A 21234-nucleotide genomic window follows, 5' to 3' on the forward strand; every position below is an offset into this window, starting at 1 on the left:
AGTATTAATTTAATAGTAATGCACTGCAGCTTGCTTTGTTTTACAACTGAATTAAGCGCTGCATAGAATAAAGTGCCAGGAAGGAGCAAAGGATATTTTTGTCTAGTTCCTACCTATATCACTGGCTATCATCTTGGAAAACTTTCTGCTTTTGGTTTTCACTGCAAATAATGTTTTGATAGAAAATGTCAATTTACTAAAAAGATAAGCTAGTGAAATCAATAATACTATACTCTTAGAAATAAAAATACTATACCCTTTTCTATAAAATTATTCATTTTTTGTTCATCACCAGAATTGTTGGGGGAACCAGAACCTACATGAGTGAAGACAAGAATGAAAGGAATATAAAGAGGTTCAAAACAAAATACATACAGGCAAGGAATTGGAACAGATTATAAAAATAAGGAAAGGACACAATGTCCTAGTCTGCATCAAATGAAATAATAGTCTAAAATATATACTATCAGAATGGATAACTTTTGTATTTAATTTTTTTGTACTGGTAAGAAAGTCTATATAACATTGAACTCTCCAATTATACCTCCTTCACCCCTTTGATGCCCACAGAATTTGTAAAAGGATCTGAGTTTCATAGACAACTTTGTATTTCCTATGTCACCATGTCATTATGTTTTCAATCAGACACATAACATTATTTTGGCTAAAGTATTCATTTCCCAATGAAAGGTAATCTAACTCCATCTATTAAACAAGTGCAGATACATATTTACTTAATACTGTAAAGAAAAATAAAATTTGACAAAACTGTTTTATGTTTAACAAAGTAGTTCATAGTGCATAATGACAGACAATATAATTTATATTTTCAATTCCAATGGTAAATTATATATGTAGTCAATCTAAATCAAAAAGAAAATAAATAAATAAAGACTGAAAATAGATCAGTGAAAGTTTTATTGAATAGTAAATTATAAAGTGACGCTCTTCATTTCAAAGCAGAATGATTTTTCTATTACCTGTAGAAGAGAAACCGAAAAAAAAATTGGGCACAGTGATTAATTTATATGAGTTTCCTGCTTTTAAAAAAGCTCATTTAGAGAACTTCTCAGAACATCTGCACAGGGCAAATCTCATTAGTGTAATCTATAGAAGCCATGAAGAGTAACAGAATTGGCTAATAAAATTGAGTTAGTACACATTCAATGGTTAGGTTAGGATTTGTATGTTAGTAACAAGGGGAAAAAAACTCAATTACATTCTCTAGGATGACTTACCATTAGAAATTGCGATCCTATCTAAATTGAGATGACTCATGCAAAAAAATGAAAATACAAGGATACTTGTATTTACTATTTCTTCAGGAGCATTTAAACAAAATTTAAAGCTTTCCTATATATCAAAACTTCTTAAGAAATAATATTTTTCTTACCTGTAAAATTACTCCTAAAAATAACAAGACCTGATGGAAATACTACTTTGAACTACTTCTTTCTAAGAATCTATGTTGAATTTTGGAGTATGCTTTATTTCCTTCTTTCAAATGATAGCTAACTGTTCTCCAATATCGGGTAAGATTGCAATTAAGCTCAAATAAGTAAGGGACTCTTCTTAAAATAAATACATTTAAAAAATTATGAAGACCCTGCAATTATTCCAAATTACACCATCTATGGCAGTGTGATCTTTTTTCTTTTTCTTTTCAAATTTTCTACTAATTCCTAAACTCCTTCCTACCAGTAGTGGATCCTTTTATAGTACTTTGGTATGCCTTTCCCTCCCTGCATCTCAGATTGCTGTCACTATAATAATTCAGGCTACAGGAAAAATGATAGAATAGAATGAAGTAAGTGATTGCTACCACCATTAAAATTTAAATTGATAAAGATATCATTACACTCATATATTTAAGGAACATATTACAAATAATCATTTTATATGCTGACCCAATTATGAATATTTTTGATATCATCACGGCTTTTTGTTTTTATTCTATACCCTAACTCTGATCGTTACATCTTAACTTCCAGAATTAATATATATGTGATAAAATCTTGGATGTCTTCTATATAAAAATCATATCATTCATATATAAATTGAAGTTATGCCAAAGTAAATTATCACACTCAATTGCAAACTTTCATTTATGATTAAAGAAATTATGCTTCTCAATAGAATGATGGAACAAATTTCACATTTGCCTATGATTAGAAAAACAATGCTTGAAATTTCTGGGATCTAAACTCATAGTCCCAGATAATTAAAACACTTCCCCTACATAATGTAATTATTTTTTGTTGCCAATAATATACATAAATTATAAGTACATAAAAATGGATATGGTATAAGGATAATTTGTATATTAAATCAAGGACCAACTTTTCACCTGACAAAGATATTAACAGGACCACATACTTGCTTGAACTGTATATATGAAAAATCATTGTGAAGTTCATTGTGAAGTACCTTCTGGAACCCAAAAATCAAAGAACACTTCTCCTCAGGTCATATAGCATTTTGAAGTATTATTTAAACTATTTGCAAGTTTAATTAATTACCTGAAGTGGGTGACTTGCAACGATCCTCTTGTACTGTAGTACTTTCATTGATATCACAAAGACCTGCTGTAAAACAGAAAGCATACAATAGACTTTTTTCAGATTTTTAACAAGATTTAATTTGAAAAATAAAATACACAAGATTTTTGTTTATTGAGACCAAGTGTATAAATGTAATAAGTATATAAAGTGCAGCTGCACATGATTAATCTGAAATATAATACAATCTATAGTACAAACAGCAAATGAAACAGAATAACCACTCTCCACTTTTTAAATTTAAAACTCCAGAAATCTCCATCCTGGAAAACTACTGTTTTAATTTAAAAACACCTTTTTAATCTCTAACCCCCAGTACTCCCTTTTCTGTCTCTGACATTATCTTTCCTTTCTCTTTATACTCACAAATACTGTGTGTGGATAGCATATTTTTGTCAAAGTTTTGCAAACTGATTTGTAAAAGACTTTTCCATGTTAGAGGACAGATGATTAGCATATTGAAGTGAACAGTGCTTCCCCAAAAGACATTTTGTAGGTCCCGATTGCCTCCCTGCCCCAATAGAAAGTACAGACCAGACTGGTAATTGAAGGGAAAACTCATGTGTGACAAAACACCAGGGGAACGATGTAGATGATCAGATGGAGCCAGGGAAAGAAAATGAAAAAGGCTATGAGGAGCTATGAGGAGGTGAGGGAGGCAGGTGGAACAAATCAAGATGAGAAAATGAAAGGACAAAAATCATCAAGATAGGTAAGTAGAAATATGTGCGCATGACATAGTGTACATAAAAAGTCTCTTCTGGATTCAATTATGCTGTCAGAGGATTTGGCATATGAGGGTGGCATCTGGTGATGGTCATACAGAAGAAAATCCTAAGTCAACCAAGTTTCTATTTGAAAGGCCCAAGCATCAATTATGCTATTTATTCAGGGTCTCACATTATTTTTATTGTAGCCTTGAAGTAACCTTTTTATAAAATCAATTATTGTAGCATTTCATGAATGACCAATCATCCACTGTCACTCATTTTATAATGGCATGTATGATACTTCTAAAAATTTCAAATGAATCCCCAAGCCAAACTATTAGAGAGCCTTGTATTATAGTAATACTTCACTTTTATTATATATTGTCCCAGGGAAACTCAATTGTGCATTTTAAATATAAAAAACCCTTAAAACATAAATTGTTCATAGTGCAATGATACTTCTTGAATTGCGAAAGATACAACAGTTGTTACTGTGATTAAAGACTCTCATTTGGTTTACACAGTCATTAAAAATAATTCTAATAATGGAATTTGGCCAGGCCTCTCCAAATACAAGGAAGAATAAGCCATACTTCCTTTCATCACGAAAGCATAAACTTTGTTTTCTCCATTTGAAACATTCAAATGTGTTGAAAGATAACAGATTGGAAAAGACAGAAATAGTTTATGCTTCATTTCTATTATAACCCTTTTAATTTCATTAAATACTACATTTGCGAAAAAGCAGTATCAATTACAATTTAATGAGTTGTATATAATATAGTTTACACACTTAGGGTCAAATAGTTTTTGCTGATTAAAACCAGATGGAAAGCCTATTAAGCAATTTAATAATGGGGATACTATCTCTAACACAGGAATCAAAAACTCATCTTCAATATACCCCTAAAAGATTAAAACTGAACCCAGCACAAAAATGAAATAGATGCTGGCAGTCCATAGATAAAATTGGAGATGAGTGGGTTGTAGTATGAGAGATGCTGAGGTAAAACTGTAGAACTAGAACAAAAAATAGCACCGTGCATTGGTTAAACTGCTGTATTAGGATTGGAATGACCCAGTTGAAATCCAGCTCAACCAACTGCATTACTCTGTTGCTGTGGAGACAAATTGAAGGAGAACCTCCAAGTAACTTGCCTTAAATTCCTGCAGAAAGTCAGAATAGATACTGGAAGCAATATTCATACTGGAAGAGAAATGCTCTTTTTCTTCATAGTATATTCCTATAGACTATTCCAATTGTGTTTTCCCATTAACTGGTAATTTTCACAAGCCCTTATGTTTTTTAGCCTTATGTCTTTTACTAGTAATAAAATGGGTAGGAAAAGACCAAAACTTTATAATTCAGACATGACAGTACAAGATAAATAATGAACAGTACTCTAGTCACTTTTTAAAGGGCTGTTTTATGGCATACTTCTACAAAAACAACTTTGATGAAGTTACTATGTTTGAATTGAGTGAAAATTTACTACTTTTATCATAGCATTTTTGATGAAAGGATCTTTTTTTCTTTTGTTGCAACTAATATATACAATCATTTTATAATTTTGCAATCATTACCAGTGGGAATGATTTTTACCACCTGCAAAATTTGCTTTCCAATACTTTTTTCACTTTTTTAAAAATTCAGGTTAAAAAAAAATTAGGAGTAAATAATTCTACTTTTCTGGAAACTATATACATTGTGTAATATATAGTTATATATAATAATTCACTCGGTATTTTTACTCTAATATCAAATATTGTAAACTAGACTTAAGAAAATAAAGGCAGCCTGAGATAATCTCTTTCGTACTTCGTATATCTACTTCTCCTTCCTATTTCTGCAGTAGAATATCCTGTACTGGTATAAGATCAATATGAGGGGTAAAATGCATTTATGTGTCCTATTTCATTTGAAGTCATAGTGATATAGAAGTATATTAATAAAAAGGATTTCAGTATGCATCCTGTTGTAATTATTGTGAAAAATTTAAAATATTTGACAAATTCAAAGTTACTATGCCAAATATGTGTAATTGCTCCTCCCTCTGGAAGAAAGCCCTGACAAGCTATTCCCCAATTAAGAAAGCTTTTGAAGAATAATCATTCTTGAGCAAAAGCAACTCTTAGTGAATTCTTGATGGTTTCAAAGAAATCTGGGTTCTTGCTTTATTGACATCTCCTTATTTCACCAAAGAGGGTAGGAAGAGATGATAAAAATTTAATAATGCTTAAGAGAAGAATCCAAACCCTTAGCAGGATATATGTTGACCAATTTGAGAGAGAATACAAATGGAGTAGAGTCAATTTTGAGACTATCAAGAAAGAAAACTACCATGTGACCGAGATTTATGGCAGACATACTAACTGGGGTCTATTATGGCAGGGTGAGAAACTATAACCACCAAATGGTGGACTTTATAGGCTTCCCATCCCTCATTCATAGGGATCCAGTAGGAAGAAATTACTTTGCATTTAGCTTAAAGCTGCAGCATTATTTGCATGTTTGTTCGTAAAAACATAATACTGTTCAATTAATGACAATATACAGGTAGTCCGCGACTTATAACCACAATTGAGCCCAAAATTTCTGCTACTAAGTGAGGCAGTTGTTAAATGAATTTTGCCCCATTTTACAACATTTCTTGCCACAGTTGTTAAATGAATTAAGTTAGTAACATAGTTTATTAAGTACATCTGGTTTCCCTATTGACTTTGCTTTTAGAAGGTAGCAAAAGTGGATGACATGACCCTGGGACGCTGCCATTGTCATTCTCATGATATGAGTCAGCTGCCAAACATCTGAATTTGGATCACATGATCACGGGGATGCTGTAACGCTCGTAAATATGAAAAACGGTCGTAAAGTCATTTTTTTCAGTACCATTGAAAAAGTGGTCACTAAATGAACTGTTATAAGTTGAGAACTATCTGTAGTGATATTGCTATGAAAAGAAAAGAAAATAGCATTACTGAAAACAACAATTAAATTTTCCCTTTTTCATCCGACAGTTAACTTTCATCTGGTACCAGGAGACAAGAATGAACTATGTTACATGGCAGGAAAATTTATGATAGAAATACTGAATCTGAAAGGCACCTTATTTACTGGCTAGTAAAGAGATTAGACAGTTTCTCATAGCCTCTTTCCAAAGTCTATACCAGAAGGTACCTGTAATACCTAAATAGTGCTGGTGAGGTTTGGCAACTGTTGGCTGTAAACCAAACAGTGCATCACAGTGTAACTGGCACAAAGAGATGCACTAAATATGGAGGAACCATGTGTATTATCTATCTTGCACTAAAAGCATAACAATATGTTTCTTTGTAAATATAAAAGTCAATTTTTTGTTCATACAACAGTTAGAAAAGTGCTAACATAAAATAAATCTCAGGACACACAAATAATTATGCTGAACCTAAATCTACTACATTGTCATTAGATAACTTACATATGTTAGAAGTGAGAAGGTTTTTCATAGAGTCTGAATATAAGCTAGAGTGGCCACACATGCAAGAAACAACAGCCAGCATGCCTTAGTGAAGCAATAAAAAGAAAAGACAAAACACCAACATTTTGCATTTGAAGCCAGGAAAATCTACAGAAGGACTTGATTTGAGTAAAATATATTAGAAATAGAATCTGCTACTGATTTCTATTATTTGCCTAGGAGTAAGCTACAAATACACTTTTATACAATTACTTCAGTTGATCACAATATAGAGCTACTATAAAATCTTTGAAAAAACCATTAGTTCTGGTCCTGTCCTCTGGGCCAACCAAAAAAAGTCTATTCCTGTTTATATGTGATATCTGAAAGTTGCTATCATCTCTCAGTCATCTTTTCTACTGGGCTGACTCTTTAAGGCTTGACTTCCAGATACTTCACCATTTTGGAAGTCCTTCTCTGAACTTGTTCTCATTTGTCACCATCCTTTTTGAACTGCGATGCCCTTAACTAGACAGTATTCCAAATGGGATCTGACCAGGGCAAGAGTAGAGTTAATAATTACTCCCCATGATCCAGAGCCTATTTTGTTAATGCATCCTAAAATAGCATTTGCCCTTTTAGCAACAGTACCCTACGGCTGGCTGAATTTAACTTGTAATCAACAAGAACACTCAGATCCTTTTTACATGTATTACTGCCAAGGAAAATCTTCATCATTCTGTATGTTTTGCCTATCTGGATTTACAAGTTTAATTTTCCTGCCCACTAAATTCCATTCTATTAATTCCATTCGGCCTAACTGTTCAATATTGTATAGATTTTTGAATCTTCTTTCATCTAAACTACTACTCCTACTCCTAGTTTGGAATCATCTACAAACCTGACAAATGTTCTCTAAACAATCTCATCCAAGTCATTAATAAAAAAAAAAAATGGTTGAGCAGCATAGAGACTAGGACAGTGCTCTCTGACACTTCAATTGATATCACCCTCCAAGCAGAAATGTTAATGATCAATCTTTCGAGAAATCATACAAACAACTGTGGGCCCAGCTACTGTTTTACTGTTTTATAAATGAAATATCACGTAGTACTCTTTTGAAAGCTTGCCAACGTCTAACCCTACTAAGACACTGTACATTATGTCTACAAAGTTAGTAACTCTATCAAAGAAGGAAACAAAGTTAAACTCACATGATTTAGTTGTGGCAAACCCATGGCAACTCCTGTTAATTGTAGCATGCCTATCCTAGACTTACAAACATGTGTAAAGAGAGCTACTTTAAGAAGGTATCAACAGCTGCCCAATCCTAGTGAATAGTGTCCAGCATTTCCAGAATTGTCTGTTCAGACACAGGCCACACTCCTAATGACAGAAAAACTGTTGACTTTTTTTAGCCAATTAAATTTAATATACTATAATAAGTATGGAATTAAAAAAAAAGATGAGAGAAGCGTTGGGTTTATGACTGAAGTAATTAGTTCAGAAATTTACATATAGAAATCCATGAGGAAGAATTTGGAAATAATGAGCAGAATATGATAAATTGATACTGTTTAATTGAAAAAGGTGTTAGTGTCCTAACAATTACATAAGAGTAAGTCTGTCCATAACAACAAGGGACGTTTTCTAGAAGAAAATCCTACTATCTAAGTAACTGCTATCTACTTTTGATTACTTGTCATTTTCAAAGAAAAACCTAATAATCCATACTTCTAAAAAGCAAAGTATACATTTTTATCAGCCCCTTACCTCCAGATGGTTGTCTACTTTTACGTGGAGATCGAGGTTCCCTCCGATAAGGATCATTAGAGCCATACAATTCAATAGTGCCAAGGTTTAAAAGCATGGTCTTTTGAATGTAATCAACCATTGCAATACCATTACAATTACCAAAAACTACTCTGGAAAAGAGTTATTGGAAAAAACATATTTCAGATGAATGTTTTCTACTTTCTATCTTAATTTTCCAATATGCACATTTAAAAGAGTAACTGAAAAATTACTTTAGTAATAGTAACATGGATTTATTTTAAGGATCTGAATATCAGCCTCTTCCCCAAGGTTTCCTGCTCTTCTTACATTCTGGTGCTCTTACTCTCTCATCAAAGATTTTAATTTTTGCAAATATTTCCCTTTAGCTAGAGCTCCAGAATACAGTTTCATCATTATCAGTTTCTATTCTATTTTTTGACTAAAACGTAGCAACATATCAAACAAATAAATATTTGATTACAGTCATAGATTTTTGACATCAACCTTTCATTATTTTATGAAAAAAATTATAAGTTCCACATTGGCTGTCTTAATTTATTAAACAGCAATGACTTTAAAAATACAGACAAAATATTAATACTATGCTATGCCATGGGAATATTTTGGCTGACATTTTCTAGAAATGTAGACAGCTTCACAAAATTAATTATGAACAGATACAACACCAATCAAATTGGGCAATATGAATAAATACTATTTATGATACCTAAAAGAACGACATTTCACCCCAAATAATTCCATGTGAATTGAGAGGCTTCTTACAGAATATTGAATAGATAGCAATGGACAAAGATGCAAATAACTGTAGGCATCTCTGCTAAAATGTAAGGATGTCTTTGAAGATTAGCCAGCAGCTAGGATTGCTTATCTAGTGATTTTTAACCCTATCTCTAGGGTTAATGCTTAAACAAGCATTCCCTTTTTCTCCTGTACTGTACATGTTCCCCTCATCTTATTATCATTCAGTTTTGTTTTCTTTCTTTCTCATTCCCTTCCTAGTGCAGTTACACTTTCCTCTTCATCCTTACATCATTCATACTTCTTTAAATTTCTATTTTTAAACATTTGTTCTGTAAGGAAAATATATGTACATTGGCATGTATAAATGTGGGTTTAATTAATTTTACAAAGGTGTGCCTTATTTTTAAAGCAAATAATCTTTTCTGAAAAAAAAATGCCACATACACCTTACATCAATAATTATTTTCCCCACTAATTATACAGAAATGCGATAGGTTGTTATTGTAATTAAGGGGACTCTAGACTAAGACTATAGCACTACCGTAATATATACCAGTAGATTAACACAGCTACATATGATCTTAAAGTACCTGGATAAAAATTACTGAGTTCATTTAAAATTTGTCTGAGATAAAATATTGAATTGATTTTCTAATATAGTATCTGAGTGAGATAAAATGTAAAACCAGTTCACTTACAATCCATAGGCAGAGTTGATTGCAAGACTTGTTATTTGCTGAGGAGGTTCACCACTCACCCATACTAACTGGATAACTAGCTCGGTTTGGTATCCCGGAGACTGTTTAAGGGGAGAATTTTTAACTCTGCAACATAAATGAAAAAATGCATTAATAAATGCCTTAAGAAAGTTTTTTTCAAAAGATATATATTTCATTATTGGTTTTACATATTTTTGCGAGCTAGAGCAGCTGTAAATATTTACTGAGAAATCACTCATTGATTTGAAGATTCTATAAACATGCACAAGCAAATATTTAGAGCAAAGCATATGACTGTAAACATTTAATTCATAAAAATGCTCTTTTTGAATTTTTATCTATTCTTGTATTTATTCAGTTTTTATTTCAACTCAATCTTACACTCTCAGATGTTATAATGAAGCATTAAAAGAATTAAAACAAAAACTTTCACAAAGCTCAGAGTCACCTGGTTAGGTACTATGATCAATAATATCCAAAAGCTGCCTAGAGGTCTAAAATGGCAAAGGGAATTGAATGCTGTCTCAGTCCAAATGAGAGCCTGAGCCCAGATTGAAGAACATCCATCTCAGTGACATTCCCCAGAAAATGAATATTGGAATTCAGACAATATTTATCTAAGACTATGGGATAGAGAATGTTCGGAGAATCATTGTCTTTAGCAAGGGTAGTGCTTATTGCTTTCTTCTTGGCAGCCAGGACCTGACCCAAATGTAAGAGTGTGGTAACAGGCTCATGGATTCATATGGATGCTCCTTTAACCACCCCTCACAATAGACAGGATGGGAAGGGGTCCAAGTTACATGTAACAATGGATAGTCTAGACAGCACTCTGTCCACTTCCTCAGAGCAAACAGTCCAAAAGGAATTCCAGAGAACAAGGCAAAATAATATCCCAGTTATTACTACAGACACTGCCTTTGGAGATGCAAGACTATGGTGAGTCTGAGCAATTTTGTGAACAAGGTATTGTGTAAATTGGTCACAGCATCCTGAAAGGAGAGGTCTCTATTGACCCTTTCCTCAGAAATAGAATCCATTAGGTGACTGGGATGAGCCATTCAAATAATCTTGCCATCCTAAAGAGATGACTCTAACTGTAACTAAGTAACAATATGGTAGGGTATCAAATCCCTTTTAGTTCCAGGTGATATAGCATCAGTCCAAGGCAAATATGAAATCTCAGGTATGACCATCTACACATGTCAGGCCATAGATGGAGGCCAAGAATTCCAATGTCTTGTCAGTCAGCCCCTAAAGCAGAGAAGATGAAGTCACACAGCATCAACAAGTGATAGTTCTATACCACTAGTCGTTGTGTGTTCAGATTCTGACTCTGCCTATTTTTTAATGTTCTAACTAAAACAATACGTGACAAAATACATTGAAGTATTTCCATTAGCTTAAGCACTCAAGCAATGCCCATTATTTAGAATACACTATTATACTTACTTTAAACATGGGACATTATCACGAAGTCCATCAGATGAGCTACTGCTAGTGGAGGGATGAGACTGGGGGATGATGGATTGAGGATTGGAACCTGTGCCTGGAGTAGGCAATGGTGGCATTTGCTCAGGATCAGGAGATTCTATATAATTTATTTCATACAATAGCCGTATTTCAAGCATCTGCAAATGAGAATGAAAAAGCACAAACTTGGTAACAAGAATTTAAAATTAGTGACCCATTCTCTTAAAGGAAAATAACTGATCTTGGCAATATCCTGAATCTGAAATGCATTCATCAAACTATTACAAAAACAAAGCAGGTATTTTATGAAGATGTCATCCATGGTTCTAACTTCCATAAAGACAGACATTAAAGAATACTACTTTTAAATTTGAGTACTAGAGAGCTACATATAGGGCAAATGCTTCTAGGTGATGTCATTAAATATTAACACCAGTACTTTGAGCTGCTACTAAAAGCTTACAAGAAGCCAGAATAGATGACTCTGAAATAACAGGACATTTTGGCTCATCTTTGTCAATTAAGCTAATTCCAGCACTCCATATCACTGGAACTCCTATATCATGTTTCCAAGCTTGAGGCAGTAATCAAATATTACTGTTAGACAGCCAGAACTAGCTCAGCATCCTACTCTGGTTAAAGAATCATTGTCTTTTTACTCTTGTCATTCAACACCTAAGAGACTCCATAAGCATTTCCATCTAGAATAAATGACAGCCAGATTTTTACACTGTATCTTCTTATACTGAGATCCCACTGTAGTCTCCATCAAGCCAATAAACCTAATCAGTCAATAGTAGAATAAACCATTTTCTTAAACATGATAAAAATGAACTGACAAAAAACCATAACATTTCTCAACTGAAAGCAGCTACAGGTTTTAACAATAACTGGGACAAGAATTTGCATCGCTTAGACAAATGTTGTCATAAAGTGCAATTTCATGTAACCATGTCACTTAGTGACAGCAATCCTGGCAGTCTCTGTTGCCGTCATTAAGCGAGGATTGCAGTTCATTTACTGAGGACCTCACTGTGACTTTCAGCAAGCAAAGTCAACAAGGAAGCTGGCAGGAAGTTGCAAATCCAAGGGGGCTCACAAGCAAGCTGGCTGGTGGGTAAGTGGCTGCTGTGATACAAGTGCAGCCGGACAGTGGGTGAGTACTCCAGAGTGTGTGGAAGACTGGCATAAGCATGTCTGAAAGTGGGGTGAGTGAAGGAAGGTGGGTGGGTGGATGCTGTATCCTGGAATGAGTTCGGTCATCTGTGCAGAGGATGGGATGTATGGGAAAGTAGCAGGAGTGGGAATGACTTAAGGAGCTATTTGCATCCTTTCCTACTGACATTCCCATTGACTCTGATTGTAGTAAACTAGAGGGAAGGTCACAAATTACAATCATGTGACTGTGGGATGCTGCAACCGTCATAGGTATGAGCTAGTTGCCAAGTGGCCAGTTCATGATCACATGACCATGGCAATGCTGGGACAGCCAGAACTTTACAGACAGATTGTAAGTACCATTTGTTTGGCGCCATCCTAATTTTGAACAGTTGCTGAATGAGTGACTGTTAGCCAAGAACTATCTGTATTAAACTTCCTGTCCTACAGGTACATAGAGATGCCAGAGAGCACAAGAAGGAAAATGGATAGGGCCTAATGATTTCCTGTGACTTGAGCTGTAATCTGAAATAAACATTTCATAGGCATGATTTAATTGCTAAATTTATCAAATTTGGTTCAATTGTACTTTTATTTGTAATGAATAAGGCCACTTATTTCCCAATCCCAGGGAAGTAACTACAAACATGATTATTATCTCTTTAATAAACTTCAATCTGAAGAAATGATGAAACAAAAAATTATGCAAGTTGGCATTGTTGCTGTATTTTCACCATTGAAATATAGGAATCTTGATAACAATAGATATGAATGTTAAGTGAATGCCACTTAAGTAGAAATGAACTTAAGTGAATGCCATTACCGGAATAACTTCTGTTGTTATTTCTTGTTTGCTGAATCTGTAAACAATGACATGTGCAGAAACTCCTGCTATGCACAGCATCCTGCTTTCTGGACACCATGAGATGATCTGAATGGCATATGGATCTTCATCTACTATGTCAGTGCTTGGCCTATCTTCTTTATTTCGAGTTTTTTCAAATACTTTAGCTGTTTTTAATTTGTATAGTACTTGCAAAGTTACTAGGAATAAATTAAGAAATAAACTTGGTTATATATTTAAATGAAATCATTTTGAGGAGACTATTTTTCCATTTAGAAATAGGACTATTATTCAAACAATGCAATTCTGAAAACAGAGAATAGGAATATCATTCAAACAATGCAATTCTGAAATAGAGGTTATATTGCAGGGTGTTTAAGTTTCATCAATATCGGTTGATATTTCAATTGAGATTGAAATATCAATGCACAGAAAGAGCTATGTCTGAGTTGCATTTATTGTGAGAAAGATATTGCACCTTACAATCTTTAGTCTGAGTCTCAAATATACCTTTTAAGAAAAATAAAGGATTTTCAATGACATGAGTACTTAATTTTATATATTAAAATTGCTAATTATGATATGGCTCTAAGATAGAATGCATAATCAAAAAGTTTTAAGTCCTATTCAACAAAGACAATTTTGTCACAACTAATTTAAAGTACATTCATTTCAATTGGATCCAAGCAAGACTGATATTAATATTTAATATTCAAACAAATAAAAAAAGAAACAAGTAATGTCACTACTATGCCATTCATCTTATGCTGCTCTTAGCGTTTACATGTTAAATGGCTTTTTGGGTGTGTGGGGGAGCAAGAACCTTATTGAAAGTGGCAAATCACTCACTTGCAGAAGCATCCCAAAACTTGACCGATCCATCTGCATGTCTATTAAAATATGAAATGTTTTAGAAAGTATTTTTAGAAATTGAAGAGTAGTGAGATTTACTTAGTTATGCTGAATTTACGTAACAACTGTATAGCTTTAGATAGTTATTGGCTTCTTAGCATTGACATGTTAATAGCTCAACAACATAATAAGCAAATTATTGTGCTTAGAGTCTTAGATGCAATATTACAAGTGTCTCTGTAATCTGAAGAGAAATTAGAATTGCCTTCTTTTCTTCCAACCTAAGTCTGGAGAATTATTTTTTATCCCATGGAATATAGTTTTTGAATGTTGAGATTTAACTTCCTTATAAAGCAAAAAGAATCCCCTCTTTTTATACCATCTTAGAATCTAGAAGGATTAGTTGTCTTTGGTCTCATTAATCGTTTAACAGTTTGTAGCCTTTTTGTTCTGTAGAGCAGGGGTCCCCAACCACCGGGCCCCGGACCGGTACCGGTCCGTGGATCATTTTCTACCGGGCCGCCGGTTTGCTGGGCGCCGCCATCTTGTTTTGACGAGAAAGTGCTTCTGGGTGAGCTTTTCCGGTTGGAAAGCGGCGTTTGGGTCCTGAAGGAATCCTCGCGCCTTAGTTTCATCGAAGGGGGGGGGCGGCTTCGAACGAAGAGCCGTCCCGATTGCGGAGGAGATTAAGAAAGCACAAAAAAGCACAAAAAAGGTACAAAGGAGGAGTTGAAGGTGGCGGGGAGAAGCGGGGGACGGCTGGCTGACCGGTCGCTCAGCTCGCCTTGCCTTGTCATACGTGCTGATGCCGGTACCGGGCCGCGGATCATTTTGTGATGCCGGTACCGGGCCGTGGCACAAAAAAGGTTGGGGGCCACTGCTGTAGAGTAGGGCAAACCAAGGCTACAATCTTAATACTTACAGAGAATAAGCTCTAATGAATTCAAACAAGGTTATTTTTAAATTACACAAGAAGTCAATCCTATCTGTATTTGTTCTCAATTCTATGTTTTTTTAATACACTAGGATGATCAATGGAATCTATTAAAAGAAATAAACATAACATATATATTATGAACAAGATTTTCAATATATGTTCTATTTGGCATCTACTATTTTATTACTTACCCAGTAATGATAATCTCTGGATAACTCTGTGTGACCAAACCCCAATTTCCACCATTGATAGGCCATTCCTATTAAAAAATAGTTAATTAAATCATAACAACAATTGCCCACCAATATATAAAGAACAGAATATGATATTAACACTTATTTTTTACCTTTTTACTATAGCCTTGACGCTTTTGTCGTGCACCCACTGAATAAAGTGCTGGAATAAGATCTACAGGGCAATCAGCAAAATATTCGCAACAAGTGACTGGAGATTCATGTATATTCAAGGGATATGGATTCTCAAATATAGGATACCTTTAATGAGGTGTTGAAAAGACAAGGATTGTTATTTTTTACATATTAAATTTGATACTATTCAAATTGTTTTTCCATGATAAAAATATTAAAAGAGAAAAAGAAATGAATTCAACAGAAGAAGAAATATAGCACTTGAAGAACACTTGAAGCATAATCACTACACCATTACTAGTATATATATATTGATTTACAGTAGTTTGATTCATGTGTGTGATCATTCACTGGTGTATGTGTAGGCATGTATATTGTACCTTGTGCCAAAGATTTGGTATTTGTAAGAAAATACGTGTATGAAAAATGGGAGTACAAGAGATCTATTAAAAGTACATCACAGAAAGGTGATACAAGATTTTATTATGGAAAATTTCAGTTAATGAAATACATTAAAAATGTAAGCTTAGTGACTTCTAAGAAGGTTCAACAAAGAGAAAGATCCTCAAGACTGTTCTTGAACTCTGCAGTAATACTTTTCATGTGTGTGAATAAATGCAAATTTTAAGTTCAGAAAGTGATATTTAGATAAAATTAGTATGTCCATAGCATGTCATGTACAATTACTATAGAAATAAGTTCACTAAATTTAATGATGCAAACACTTCAATAAAATGTTTTTCTTCAAAGGAGTCCAATAAACCTAGTTTATAAAAAATTGACCACTATAGAAACAGTATATTGTTAAACATGATTAGGAAAATAAGCAAAGAATAGGTATTTATATCTTGCTCAGTTTTATATCTTACCCATTTTGTGCAAGGTCAATAACTACTAAATCTTTTTCTAGAAGAACAACCACAGCATATGGCTCTTGGAAATCTAAAAAAGATACAAATATTCAAAGAAGGTCAATTAATAATTCACATTTGGTAAATATTTAGCCACTGCTGATTTCACACAAAGACTATAATAAGACCAGTAAAGATTGACATACAAGAGATTATTTCAATTTTAATATTGTGATTAAGTCAGAAAATATCAGAATAATTCATGTTTATTATTTTACTTGCATGTGTATTTTGTATCTATTTTGCCAAAACTTTATTACTACACAGTTTAACATTTAAGAACAATTGAAACTAGTCAAAATGAGCACAAATAACCATTAATATAAAAATCCAGCCATATATACAACTAACAAAACCAAGAAAAAATGAACTCCTCAAAACCTCAAAGAAAACTGATAGCTTTGCTGATCCTTGGCAGAAAGGATTAAAAGCTTTCACTGATAAGGAAAATCAGAAGAATGTAAGTCACAATATTCTTATAAGAATATAAAAAAAAAAATGCAAGTGACAATATAACTTGCATTCTTCTCTTGGCCAACTGCCAGGTCCCTCTGCTTGTCTGCCTGATAATCACATGGACCAAAAGAAGTAACTCTGATAGAAAATTGCAAGCAGCATCGAAGCTTTGCAGAGTGAGCAAATTGGTGCAACTAAGAAAGCTCTCATAAAGTTCACAGGAAAATTCTGGATATTCCAATTTTTTTCATTCCAACACACCTCTCCCCAGTTTTCCTTGGATCCATTCTAAAATTAACCAGATTCTTCTATTTTTCTGTAAGGCTTTCTTAGCAATTTCCCAAACACATTGCACCATTCCAATTACATGCTAATCAATGGAAGAATTAGAAATAACAGAGATATGACTCACTTTAGATCTGAAGGTCACAAAGTGCTTCTCAGGGGCCATGGGTACACACACTGTTCCTAGGCCTGGTTTAAGAAGCTGCAATGTTTTCTGATTTAGATGGTAATTGTGCAATCTCAGGAAAGCACATTGTTAATCTGCAGCAATGTGCACCATATCCACTCTTCAAGTACAGTATCTCCCTTCTCTCTCCCCCCGCCTTCCTTTTCTACAACTTCAGTAAGATTGTATTCAAGCTCAAAAGTGGTGAAATTACCATCTCATTTACAAATAGAAAATTAGAGACAGCTATTTTTATGAGTGAAATCAGAAGAGAATGGAAAATGGAAAAATACTCAGATCAGCTTCAGGGCATAAGAAAGGTTGTTCCTCACCATTAAGTTTGATGCTGCCCAATGTGCTATTTGGTTTAGAATTACAGAGATCCTTATTCTTGAAAAAAGGAAACTATTTGCTCTCAACTCCAAATCCCAAAAGTGAGATTAGAAAAAGATCATGAGAAATATGATTTTATTTATAGGATCTATATAGGATCTATATATCTATCTTATGTACCATAACCATAAGTGGTCTATAAACAATAATAAAAATAGCAGGACAAGAAAGCATTAAAAAGAGCATAAACTTCTAGTCACTATTTTGTCATGCACCTAGAACATTCTTTTACTCTTTTAATTTATTCATTTACTATTTTTTAAAATTGATATAAGGACTTTCCTTCTGTTACATGGATTTCTTCCACCATTTTGATTGCAATAATCAGAGTTAGAAATTGACTCACTTTGTAAATAACGTGGAAATTAGGACTAGTCAAACAGTTGCAAACAATTAAAATTCATATATGACTTTCTCCGATACACTTTATCTATTTTCAACCTTATCACCATGGCAATAGATCAGGGGTGTCAAACTCGATTTCACTGAGGGCTGCATCAGGGCTGTGGTTGACCTCAGGGGGCCAGGTGGGCATGGCTGACTGGGTGGGTGTGACTGACTGGGTGGATGTGACCACCAGTCTACACGCATTGGGTAAACTGGGCTGAAGTGATACGGACCAGCCCCTTACTTTTTCCAGGACGGCCCTGCGGGCCCGATCCTACCACATCGCAGGCTGCATCCAGCCTGCAGGCCTTATGTTTGACACCCCGAAGTAGATTATTCTACAGTAGGGTGATCAGTGAAGATATTTTCGTAAGGGGGAAATTGGGTAAATATTTGTACAATTTCATGGCCTATAAGGTTGTAAATCTGATGTTGTAAGCCGCCCAGAGTTATGTTATAAGCTGCCCAGAGTCACCTTGCTGTAAAATGAGTGGCTAACAAATTTAATAAATAAACAAAAATAAATCTGAACTGGATATGCTACTTTACATATCTACTTGTTTTCAAAAATGTTGGAAATTTCAGAATTGCAAGCTAACATGATTGGAATGTGGTAGTTCTAGAGTTTAGTTCCAACATTTCTGCTGGATGTTGAGTGGAGAATGCTGTTAATAAAGAATGTAATGAAGGAATTATGTAATTATAGAACGAAGGAAAATAAAAATAAAGAACCCACCATTAGGGTATGGAGTTTCACACAGAGTTAGAAAATCTACAATCGAGTAATCCATTTCTAGAACAGCAGTGCTTTTTCCATGCATAACAGTTAAACAGGGTCTTCTTCCAACAGTGTCATATGATAAACCACCTGACAAAATGATAAAGGGCTCTCTGAAAATCAAGACAAATAAATAGTTAAGGCAATGAAAGATAACATTAAAAAACATGGAACGCTGTTGGATTTAGTAGAATAATATATTAAGAACTCTGTGAGCTATGCCTGCTCGTTATACAACATTATAAGGCTTGCAATATGGATTGGACTGGACATATTAAAGCAAAAACAATAAAACATTGAAAAAAATTGTCAATGCACTGAGTTATGAACAATTAATGGGTGCTTTTTAAAAGACATCTCTTTCAAGCTATAATTTGAGCACTCGAAGAATGTTATATATTTATGTATTCATTTAAAAGTCTTATGTAACATAACTCTGGGTAACTCACAAGCAATAATAAAACAATAAAAGCAATAGTAATAAAAACAAAAGGAAAAGGAAAACCTAGTGCCCAAACATAGCATATTCCACCAAATTCAAATAAACTGTAGGGATTCCCTGAGCTTCATATCTCGGTCAAGGATTGAGCAGAGTCACTCCTGTATCAAAGAGAGACTCCACATAAAATGTACTAAACATTCCATTCGTGAAATGGAATTTGCTCTTTTTCTGTAATTCCCATGTATAAATAAATTTGGGGACATCACATTTGGGGACATAATATAAAGTTTCATGAAATCTTTCGAGAGATGTAACAATTCTGATGGTGATATATTTAGAGATATTTGTATATGTTTAAGTATATAGATTTTTATATTTTTTACTGTATAAAACTGAAGAACTCGTTAATACATTGTTATTTTTGCATTCTGAATGCTTATTAAATATTTTTATACCTGTTTGACATATCTTAATTTGCAAAATGTAGACCAGATTCAGAGAGAACAAAAGAAGAGTCAGGCTTCAGTTCAGGGAACATTTTAGATGCTGTAAGGGAGATCTAACAGAACTGTTTGCCTTTCCTCTGAGGCGTCCTAGATTTGGAAGGACAGAGGATTGTTTCACACAGTATGGGAAAAGTTATATCAATATGTAGAAAAAAATAAGGAATTCACTGAAATTGCTTGCTTTCTCTCTTCTGATGGGATATCCCATCAAAAGTACTCTGTCCAGGGCATCTGGTTCATACACTCCATCTTTAGACACAGTAAATATCCAATTCATCATTAAATAACTGTAGCCCAATTCTTACCCAACTCTAGTTGTTTTGTATTCAACTTTAAGAATAGGTTTACAGGGATCTGGCTTCTTTCCATCTTTGACCTGCTTCCCTAAAACAAAATATTGCCTTATTTTTATTTAACATTGATTTGAAAGTTATCAAAATCTTAGAAATTATATTACGATCTGAACAGTATATCCATGGTTCCATTTGTTAGAAAATGATGTTTCAAGATTCATTATTAATATAGCTTAATGCTCATGCAAAAGACTGAGAACAACCATCCCTATTCTCAACTTCTCAGGGTAACTCCTTATTGTTAGAGTGGATGGGAAATTGAAATTAGATGAGAAGTGGTGGCTAGGTGTTCCTAAAACTTCAATGGAGCATCACTGCTAGTGAATACAGATACTCCTTGATTTACAGCCATAATGGAGTCTGCCCATTACGGTTGTAATGTTAATTGAATCTCTTTAAACAAATGAACCCTATCCTTCTTCCCCCCAATCAAATGCACAGATTGTTAAGCACACATGAGATACTTTGGGGGCAGGAAAAGACCACCTGCCTCTGGCCACCTAAGGCCTCCTTGCACCCACTGAGATATCTCATGCTCCCCTTCCCACCCATTAGGGTCCCCATAGCTGCTTCGATCTTCTCTGCATGTATTTTTTGAAGATTGGCAAACTTCAGGGCTACATGGCAGAAAAGCAGCCGTCTTCTCAGATGCAGGTGAAGGTGTTTTCTTTAGATCATATGTTCTTCCGTTCTGCTTTGCAAAAGTTTTTGGCCTGAAGAATAGAAGCCTGCAGGGGCAAAGGGGTTGGAAACTCGTGCCCCTGCAGGCCTCCATTCTCTGCCCCAAAAGCTTTTGCAAAGGGGGATGGAAGCTTTTGGGGCCACGATCTTGTGCCCCTGCAGGCCTCTGTTCTGCATGCCAAAAGCCTTTTGAGAAGGGGATGGAAATCTTTGGGGGGGCACAATCTCGTGCTCCTGCAGGCCTCTGTCATCTGTGCTAAAAGCTTTTTACACAGGGGACAG

The 21234-nt window shown here is 34.3% G+C and overlaps 1 protein-coding gene across 7 annotated transcripts in view; it reads right to left on the minus strand.

The window, feature by feature from the left end:
- Positions 1-21234, minus strand: part of STXBP5 (syntaxin binding protein 5) — a 111833-nt gene that overhangs the window by 20470 nt on the left and 70129 nt on the right. For 2 of the 7 annotated variants that reach the window (XM_087970328.1, XM_087970360.1), the window contains 14 exons: positions 20224-20302; positions 18929-19083; positions 16464-16536; positions 15573-15720; positions 15418-15485; positions 14287-14327; positions 13417-13637; positions 11415-11593; positions 9942-10067; positions 8479-8630; positions 6727-6810; positions 2520-2585; positions 257-316; positions 114-161 (listed from right to left, as the gene is read on the minus strand). In XM_087970328.1, the coding sequence (XP_087826454.1) occupies positions 114-161; positions 257-316; positions 2520-2585; positions 6727-6810; positions 8479-8630; positions 9942-10067; positions 11415-11593; positions 13417-13637; positions 14287-14327; positions 15418-15485; positions 15573-15720; positions 16464-16536; positions 18929-19083; positions 20224-20302 (1500 nt within the window). The remainder of the gene's footprint in view (positions 1-113; positions 162-256; positions 317-2519; positions 2586-6726; positions 6811-8478; positions 8631-9941; positions 10068-11414; positions 11594-13416; positions 13638-14286; positions 14328-15417; positions 15486-15572; positions 15721-16463; positions 16537-18928; positions 19084-20223; positions 20303-21234) is intronic. The other 5 variants (XM_087970348.1, XM_087970345.1, XM_026666230.2 and 2 more) reach the window with 3 other exon arrangements.

This window comes from Notechis scutatus, chromosome 1 (assembly GCF_049901735.1).
Source record: "Notechis scutatus isolate UNSWTSFEM ecotype Mainland chromosome 1, rNotScu1.2, whole genome shotgun sequence".
NCBI classification, from domain to species: Eukaryota; Metazoa; Chordata; class Lepidosauria; order Squamata; family Elapidae; genus Notechis; species Notechis scutatus.